Here is a 9,912-nt window from a genome sequence, read left to right as displayed (position 1 = left end):
TCCATCACAGGGAGTCATGAGGGCAACTGTCCTGAGAATTGTTCAAGGTAATAGGCAGATAAACAATCCGATTACATATAATCGAGTTTAGTTAATATGTCTTCAGGAAGGAGATATATTATGAACACATTACAGAGTGGTGTGTCTCGAGGTGCTATTTTAAGGATAAGATTTGGGTAGAGAGAAGAGGAAGGGGGAGAGAAATGTAGGTAGGTAAACAGAACAGAATGTTCGGGAAGGAGCAAGAATAAGCTGTATAGAGAGCAATTGGTACTTATGTGGAAATGTTAGACGAATGTTGAAATGTGCGGTTGGGTCAGGACACTGGGGGCGGGGCAAATGGAGGCAGGTGCAGCTTCTGTTGGCTCTTAAAGCACTTCACCACAGAGATTGGGCAAATGAGTCACCAGGGCCAGAAGCCATTCCTACACCCTAGCCACTATCCTCTAGATAAACTTTCTCTTGGGAACTCAGCAATTCACAGGTTCACGCCTGTCTTCGAGCCTCTGCACACACGCAAGAGTTCCTTCTGCTCCTTTCCTTCCAGCCTCTGATCAGCACTTAGTAAGCGTCATGAATCCCAGCAACATCACCATCTTCCACCCTGCGGTTTTCGTGCTCCTCGGCATCCCTGGGTTGGAGGCTTACCACACCTGGTTGTCTGTACCCCTGAGTCTCATGTATTTCACTGCAGTCTTTGGGAACAGCATCCTGATAGCGGTCATCATCACAGAACGGAACCTGCATGAACCCATGTATTTCTTCCTCTCCATGCTGGCCATCACAGACATCCTGCTGTCCACCACTACTGTGCCCAAGGCCTTAGCCATCTTTTGGCTCCAAGCCCACAACATTGCCTTCGGTGCCTGTGTCACCCAAGTTTTCTTTGTTCACACAATGTTTGTGGGGGAGTCAGCCATCCTGTTAGCCATGGCCTTTGATCGGTTTGTGGCCATCTGTGCCCCACTGAGATACACAACGGTGCTTACATGGCGCATAGTAGGTAGGATTGCTCTAGCCATTGTTATCAGAAGCGTCTGTATCATCTTTCCCGTGATTTTCTTGTTGAAGCGGCTGCCATTCTGTCGAACCAACATTGTCCCCCATTCCTACTGTGAGCACATTGGGGTGGCCCGCTTAGCCTGTGCCGACATCACCGTTAACATCTGGTACGGCTTCTCAGTGCCCATCGTCATGGTCATCATAGATGTGATCCTCATCGCTGTGTCTTACTCACTCATTCTCCGAGCAGTGTTCCGCTTGCCCTCCCAGGATGCTCGGCACAAGGCGCTCAGCACCTGCGGGTCTCACTGCTGTGTCATCCTCATGTTTTACGTCCCATCCTTTTTCACTTTACTGACTCACCGTTTTGGGCGGAACATTCCCCGGCACGTGCATATCTTGCTGGCCAATCTTTATGTGGTGGTGCCCCCAATGCTGAACCCCATTGTCTATGGAGTTAAGACTAAGCAAATCCGAGAGGGTGTAGCCCACTGGCTCTTGGACATCAAGACTCAGTGTTGTTCCTCTCCTTTGGACTGATGGGTCCTTGTGAACCTTTCCGTCCAGCTCCATCAAGGAAGCTAGCCAAGGAGCACAGATCTCCTGGGTAGACAGGGCTTCCCATCTTTTGCTTCATCCTTCTCTTCTTCCCACTTTTCCATTTTCTAATTTGTCTTCCTTATCTCTTTCTCTTGTTTCATATTTGCTGTCCACTTTATACATTTATCCTTAAAAACTAGAAAAGATAAACTACATGTACATTTCCCTGATATGAGAATTTGACTTTCTCAGTAATTGAATCTATCACAAGAAGTAAGGGTATAAACAAATGAATATATTTAAACACATTTAATATATGGAGAGGCTCTGTTATTTTAAAGTCCCTAATATTGTTTCTTTTTTATAGAATCAAGTAAGCTGGGCTTGGTGGTTCCTGCCTGTAATCCCTTCACTCAGGAAGCTGAGGCAGGAGGATTGTTCTGGGTTTGAGAACAACCTGGCTTACATATTTATAAGCTGAGTTATAAAGCAAATTTCAGTCACAAACACCCAACGACCAAAACAAATAAAAGTTCTTCACTAATTTCTATGGTGTCAAGTGTTTATTGAAAAAAAAAAAAGAAAGACAAAGGGCATACATGTCCTGCCATTTGGGAAACTGTCTCATTCTTTAAATTTCAACTCAAGAACTACCTTCTTAGATAGGAGGTTGTGGTAAACATCTTTAATCGCTTTAACCCAGCAACACTTGTGAGGCAGAGGCAGTGGGGGGTGAGGAGGAGCACAGAGGACAGTTGGATGATGACTACCTTCTCTGTCAAGTCTTCCCCATTTTCTCCAGGGAAGCCAAGGCTCCTACGTTTACATGGCCAGTTCATCTCATACAAATCTCCACATGTGCAGAATGAGTTGTACTAAGCTCCTCATTTCTTTGTCACCAGAAATGACTGTAAATGCCTTGAAATCAAAAAAGTATGTATCTTTCATATTTGTACCTTATATGAAAAATATCTGGCATTTAATAAATGGGAAGTAAGTGAAAAGATGATGACCTCCTGAACTTAGAACACAAATCTTTAGAATACATTAAAATAGCCGATGACATCAGTCCACAAAACCAGTGATGATTTATCCTTCCAGATGCAAGTCAGCTGCTGTATGTGGCTCTCACTTCTCACGCCTTGGCTCTAACTCAGACACTAAGGAATGGATGAGGCAGGGAGACACAGGGCACTTTTGACTTCTCTGTCTGGCTCCTGACAACTTACTGTTGGGTGTATGTAATAGTACTCATGAGATCAGAGCAGCAGAATTGGAGTACTCTCTTAACAACTCAGGTTTTGACATGTGCTTCTTCATTCTTATTTAGGAAAGCCATGTCCATTTAATTCTTCAGCTACCATCCACACTGTGAGCCACATATTTGTGTCTCTAATCTCTCTCTCTCTCTCTCTCTCTCTCTCTCTCTCTCTCTCTCTCTCTCTGTGTGTGTGTGTGTGTGTGTGTGTGTTTAGACAAACATATCCTCCTATTCACTGACTGTCACCTCTGGAACATAGAACCTCCATTCAAGACAGATTGTTTTCTGTGTTCCTTTTCTTGGGGAGCAAATTAGGGCAATCTCATCAACTTCGCCAAGCTGGGATTCCTGGAGTTTTCTCAAATTTTTCCCCTGGGGCTGGCTTCTCAATAAGTTATTATCAATCCTACTAATGATGAAAGGTCTACATAGTCATATGGGTGGTGCTTTGAGTCATAAAACTTCATTTGAGTCTTGTCTCCATTATTCCCTGTCTATGGAGACCTGGAAATTCATTTAACATTCTTTAGTTCTCACTTTTTCACCTATAAAATAAGTACCTTGTGATAACTATGGAACAATTTCATAGAGTTGTTGACAAGGTTAAATGAAATAATTCATAAATACAAGCACAATACATATATCACTTATATAATCCTTAGCTCATACTCTGCAGCAAATCTGCTAGCCCTAAATATTTTATTTATTTATTTACTTATTTAAATTTACTTATTTACTTATTATGTATACAATATTCTGTCTGCATTTATGCCTGCAGGCCAGAAGAGGGCACCAGACCTCATTACAGATGGTTGTAAGCCACCATGTGGTTGCCAGGAATGGTGAACTCAGGACCTTTGGAAGAGCAGGCAATGCTCTTAACCACTGAGCCATCTCTCCAGCCCCTATTTATTTATTTATTTATTTATTTATTTATTTATTTATTTATCCCTGAGTTCTTTAATTACAGTCTTAGTTTAGTGCCTGCCTCTGCAATTACCAATGAATTTTATCTTATTTTATCTGAGGTTTTGTATTAGTTTCTTTCTTTCTCTCTTTCTCTTTCTCTCTTTCTTTCTTCCCTCCTTCTGTTCTTCTTCTACTCCTCCTCCCTCCCTCCTTCCTTCCCTCCTTCTGTTATTCTCCTCCTCTTTTTTTAAGACAGGGTTTCTCTTTGTAGCCTTGTGTCCTGGAACTTGCTTGTAGATCAGACAGGCGTTGAACTCAGAGATCCTCCTGCCTCTGTCCACCAAATGCTGGTATTAAAGGCATGCACCACTAAGCCTGGTTTTAATTTCTTAACTGAATTAATGTTTGAAATTTTTTCTATTTTAACCTAATTACAAGTGACTCTATGTTAAGCATTGTAAAGTGTGAACACAAGTTGCTGCTTTCTGTCAGATGCTTATCACAGAATAGTCTGGAGATGTAGGCATGGAATACTGATGCATGTGTTATAGTCTGATGTTCCTTGGTCAAATAAGAGTGAAAGATTTTGACATTTTTTGAGTCATGCACATGACTGTCCAAGAGAAGATAGCATTCACAGTTTTTCATTCATTTCTGTGGCCACAAATAGCTGTTTCCATGTCCACAAATTTATTGTTGATTACACAGCAATTTACATTTATAATATAATCTAGTATTCCATTAGTCAAAGTCTGGTAATTAGAGTCACTCATAAACTAAGCATTAATTTAATAATATGCTCCTGACTTAATATTCTCTATTTTAAAATGCTACTGTAAAATAATATGTTAATATACAACATAATAGTATTAATGATGGCAATAATGACTATTATGATGTGGATATAAAGTGGTCCCCCACAAAATGGTCACATGATAAAGACTTGGTCCCCTGTGCAGCATATTTAGATGGAACTTTTATTCTTCTTTTTATATATTCTTTTCTCATATAATACACCCCAAGAGCAGCTTCCCCTCCCTCCACTCCTTTCTTCTCAATACCCCCAACATCCCCTCTTCCTCAGATCTGCCCCTCCTCTGTTTCCCTTCAGGAAAGAGCAGGCTTCCCAGGATATCAACTGAACATGGCATAACAATGCAATAAGCCTAGGCACAAACCCTCATATGAAGGCTGGATGAGTCAAATTTTTTAAAAGTGAGTTAAATTAAATAAATTCCTTTTTTTTCAATTTTTAAAAAGATTCATTTATTTAACTTTATGTATATGGGTATTTTGTCTTCATGCATGGATATGTACCACATGTGTGCCTGGTGCAAACAGAGGCCAGAAGAGATTGTCAGATCTACAGGAGTTAGAGTTACAGATGTTTGTGAGCCACCATGTGAGTACTGGAAGCCAAACACGGGTCTTCTGCAAGAGAGCAGTGCTCTTAACTGCTGAGCCATCTCTCCAGCTCCTACAGGTGGGAGTTTGGAGCTGTGAGTGGGTTGTGATGGCTCTGGTTTATCAGTGGATTCACCCACTGATGGAGCTGTAATTTGGTGGGACTATTGGGACACGGCAGAGACCATGTCTTACCATTATGGTTTCAGCATATTAATATAAAGGTAAATCTCTCTCTCTCTCTCTCTCTCTCTCTCTCTCTCTCTCTCTCTCTTACATGGTCTTGTATATGTGTACTTACTGCTTTCTGATCCTACTATTTCTTCTTTTTCTACAATTTTCTATGTATATTGAAGATTTGTGAGTATAGGTGGGATCTTAATAATCTGCACATTAGGTAACAGCAGATCAAAGTCACATATGCCCTTACGTTAGCGATCTGGGGTCATCAACAGATATTGTACGTGCAGAGACTGTAGGACGGACTCTCTCTGGTTTCTAGTGATCTCGGCAGACTAGCTCTGCTGGAGTTTGCTTCTGTCTAACCAAACCAGACAAGCTCTACAGAGCACTGAGAAGAAGCTGTCACCTGAACTAAGGGATCCTAAGATGAGGTAAAAATATCTCATGCCCTTCCAGAAACTGCATCTTATGTGGAGGAAGAACTATCCCCCCAGCTGGGGTAAACTTTAGGCTAAGCATTTGGTTCTTAGGATTTTTAGGTTTTTCCCTGTATGACAGCTGATTTTGAGGGGATCTTTTATGTCCTCTGGGGAGTGGGCTATTGTCAAAGTGCTCATTTTGACGTCATGAACTGCTGTACTGTGCAGGAGTGGGACTAACATTGTTTTCCCCCAGAATAGTAAAGTAACTTAAAATGTTGAAATATTGCTCTCCGGAACTCCCTGACCAGCAAAGACACTGGATATTAGGACCAGAAGACACATCTGGGAGGTGAGTGACTTCCTGACCCCTCGGCAGCAGCCTGGGAGACGGAGCACAGCCACTCCCTGACCCCCTACACTTTCTAGTCTTCCAGCTGGGGCTAGTCTCCCTGGCTACTGCCTCCATCTTCCGACCCCACCCAGCTTGCACCCAGAAAAACTGTCCCTTCTTCCTGCCCTCTTCGGGTTCATAACATCTCCAGCTCAGCCCGATCAGGGTGCTGGGACTGCATAGGGAGTGCAACCAGCGGGCGGGAGTTTCTTTGTTTCAATAGCCTGTCTGCAGCAAGGAAGGCCCTCTCTGGAACTCCCTGGCCAGCAAAGACACTGGATATTAGGACCAGAAGACACATCTGGGAGGACCAGAAGACACATCTGGGAGCAAAGACACCGGATATTAGGACCAGAAGACACATCTAGGAGCAAAGACATCAAAAATACTGGCAAACTGAATCCAAGAACACATTAGAAAAATTATCCACTATGATTAAGTAGGCTTCATCCCAGAGATGCAGGGCTGGTTCAACATACGAAAATCTATCAATGTAATCCATCATATAAATAAATTGAAGGAAAAAACCCATATGATCATCTCATTAGATGCTGAAAAAGCATTTGACAAAATTAAACACCCCTTTATGATAAAGGTCTTGGAAGATTAGGGATACAAGGGTCATTCCTAAATATAATAAAGGCTATCTACAGCAAGCCAACAGCTAACATCAAATTAAATAGAGAGAAACTCAAGGCCATCCCACTAAATTCAGGAACATGACAAGGCTGTCCACTCTCTCCTTATCTCTTCAATATAGTGCTTGAAGTCCTAGCAATAGCTATAAGACAACATAAGGGGATCAAGGGGATTCGACTTGGAAAGGAAGAAGTTAAACTTTCGTTATTTGCAGATGATATGATAGTGTACATAAGTGACTCCAAAAACCCCACCAAAGAAGTCCTACAGCTGATAAACTCCTTCAGTAACGTGGCAGGATACAAGATCAACTCCAAAAATTCAGTTGCCGTCCTATACACAAAGGATAAGGAAGCAGAGAGGGAAATCAGAGAAGTATCACCTTTCACGATAGCCACAAATAGCATAAAATATCTTGGGGTAACTCTAACCAAGGAAGTGAAGGATTTATTTGACAAGAATTTTAAGTCTTTGAAGAAAGAAATTGAAGAGGATACCAGAAAATGGAAGGATCTCCCTTGCTCTTGGATTGGGAGGATCAACATAGTAAAAATGGCAATACTATCAAAGGCAATCTATAGATTTACTGCAATCCCCTTAAAGATCCCATCAAAATTCTTCACAGATATTGAGAGGACAATAATCAACTTTATATGGAAAAACAAGAAACCCAGGATAGCCAAAACAATCTTATACAATAAAGGAACTTCTGGAGGCATTACCATCCCTGACTTCAAACTCTATTACAGAGCTACAGTATTGAAAACAGCTTGGTATTGGCATAAAAATAGAGAAGTCGACCAATGGAATCAAATAGAAGACCCGGATCTTAACCCACAGATCTATGAACACCTGATTTTTGATAAAGGAGCTAAAAGCACACAATGGAAGAAAGAAAGCATCTTCAACAAATGGTGCTGGCATAACTGGATGTCAACCTGTAGAAGAATGAAAGTAGATCCATATCTATCACCATGCACAAAACTCAAGTCCAAATGGATTAAAGACCTCAATATCAATCTGAACACACTGAACCTGTTAGAGGAGAAAGTGGGAAGTACTCTACAACATTTGGGCACAGGAGGCTGCTTCCTACGTATAGCCCCAGCAGCACAGACATTAAGGGCAACATTGAATAAATGGGACCTCCTGAAGCTGAGAAGCTTCTGTAAAGCAAAGGACACTGTCACTAAGACAAAAAGGCAGCCTACTGACTGGGAAAAGATCTTCACCAACCCTGCAACAGACAAAGGTCTGATCTCCAAAATATATAAGGAACTCAAGAGACTAGACTTTAAAATGCTAATTAACCCATTTAAAAAAATGGGGCTCTGAACTGAACAGAGAATTCTCAACAGAAGAAGTTTGAATGGCCAAAAGACATTTAAGATCATGCTCAACCTCCTTAGCAATCAGGGAAATGCAAATCAAAACAACGTTAAGATACCATCTTACACCTGTCATAATGGCTAAAATCAAAATATATCAATGATAGACTTTGCTGGAGAGGATGTGGAGTAAGGGGTACACTCATCCATTGCTGGTGGGAACGCAAACTTGTGCAACCACTTTGGAAAGCAGTGTGGAGGTTTCTCAGGAAATTTGGGATCAACCTACCCCAGGACCCAGCAATCCCACTCTTGGGAATTTACCCAAGAGATGCCCAATCATATTACAAAAGCATCAGTTCAACTATGTTTATAGCAGCATTATTTGTAATAGCCAGAACCTGGAAACAACCTAAATGCCCTTCAGTGGAAGAATGGATGAAGAAAGTGTGGAATATATACATATTAGAGTACTACTCGGCAGTAAAAAACAATGACATCTTGAATTTTGCATGCAAATGGATGGAAATAGAAAACACCATCCTGAGTGAGGTAACCCAGGCCCAAAAAGATGAATATGGGATGTACTCACTCATAATTGGTTTTTAGCCATAAATAAAGGACATCGAGCCTATAATTCGTAAAAAATCCTAGAGAAGCTATATAAGGTGAACCCAAAGGAAAACATATAGTTATCCTCCTGGATACTGGAAGTAGACAAGATTGCCAGACAGAAAATGGGAACATGGGGGTGGGGTGTGATGGGGGGATGGGAGGATGGGGTGAGAAAAGTGTGAAGTGGAGGATGGGAAGAGCTTGGGGGAATAGGATGGCTGGGATATAGGAAGGGTGGATATGGGAACAAGGAATTATATATCTTAGTTAAGGGAGCCATTATAGGGTTGGCAATAAACTTGACTCTAGAGGGGTTCCCAGGTGTCCAGTAAGATGACCCCAGCTACTTCCTTGGGCAGCTGAGGAGAGGGTGCCAGAAATGTCCAGATCCTATTGCCATACTCATGAATATCTTGCATATCACCAAAGAACCTTCACCTGGCATTGGATGGAGAAAATGACAGAGCCCCACATAGGAGCACCGGACTGAGCTCCCAAGGTCCTGATGAGGAGCAAAAGGAGGGAGATCATGAGCAAGGAAGTCAGGACCGTGAGGAGTACGTTTACCCATTGAGACTGTGGGACAGATCTAACGGGAGACCACCAAGTCCAGTTGGAATGGGACTGATGGAACAGGGGACCAAACCGGACTCTCTGAATGTGGCTGACGGTGGAGGAGGACTGAGAAACCAAGGACAACGGCAATGAGCATGAACTCTACAGCATGGACGGGCTCACTGTGAGCCTTGTCAGTTTGGTTGCTCACCTTCCTGGACTTAGGGGGAACTGGGAGGACCTTGGACTTAACATAGTGAAGGGAACCCTGATGGCTCTTTGTCTTGGAGAGGGGTGGAGTGGGGGTATGGGTGGAAGGGAGGGGAGGGAAGGGGGAGAAGGAGGGGAGGAGATGGAAATTTTTAATAAAAAAAAATGAGAAAAAAAATCAGGTGTTCATAGGTTTGTGGGTTAAGATCCGGGTCTTCTATTCGATTCCATTGGTCGACTTCTCTATTTTTATGCCAATACCAAGCTGTTTTCAATACTGTAGCTCTGTAATAGAGTTTGAAGTCAGGGATGGTAATGCCTCCAGAAGTTCCTTTATTGTATAAGATTGTTTTGGCTATCCTGGGTTTCTTGTTTTTCCATATAAAGTTGATTATTGTCCTCTCAAGATCTGTGAAGAATTTTGATGTGATCTTTAAGGGGATTGCAGTAAAT

At 42.1% G+C, this 9,912-nt stretch overlaps 1 protein-coding gene across 1 annotated transcript; it reads left to right on the top strand.

Moving 5' to 3' along the window:
• The first annotated feature begins 573 nt into the window (after window positions 1-573).
• LOC119821438 (olfactory receptor 52B2) lies at window positions 574-9,628 on the top strand. The gene is made up of 2 exons (XM_038340447.1): window positions 574-1,488; window positions 9,602-9,628. The coding sequence occupies exons 1-2, from the start codon at window positions 574-576 to the stop codon at window positions 9,626-9,628; spliced, it is 942 nt and encodes a 313-aa protein (XP_038196375.1).
• Window positions 9,629-9,912: the final 284 nt, after the last annotated feature.

The sequence above is a fragment of the Arvicola amphibius genome, chromosome 1 (assembly GCF_903992535.2).
Source record: "Arvicola amphibius chromosome 1, mArvAmp1.2, whole genome shotgun sequence".
Taxonomy (NCBI): domain Eukaryota; kingdom Metazoa; phylum Chordata; class Mammalia; order Rodentia; family Cricetidae; genus Arvicola; species Arvicola amphibius.
This window is presented reverse-complemented; position numbering and strand designations above follow the sequence as displayed.

Coding starts and splice junctions, on each gene's coding strand:
- LOC119821438 (XM_038340447.1), top strand. CDS start 574: ATGAATCCCAGCAACATCACCATCTTCCACCCTGCGGTTTTCGTGCTC. Junction 1,489..9,601: donor AGCAAATCCGAGAGGGTGTA/GCCCACTGGCTC, acceptor GGAGGGGAGGAG/ATGGAAATTTTTAATAAAAA.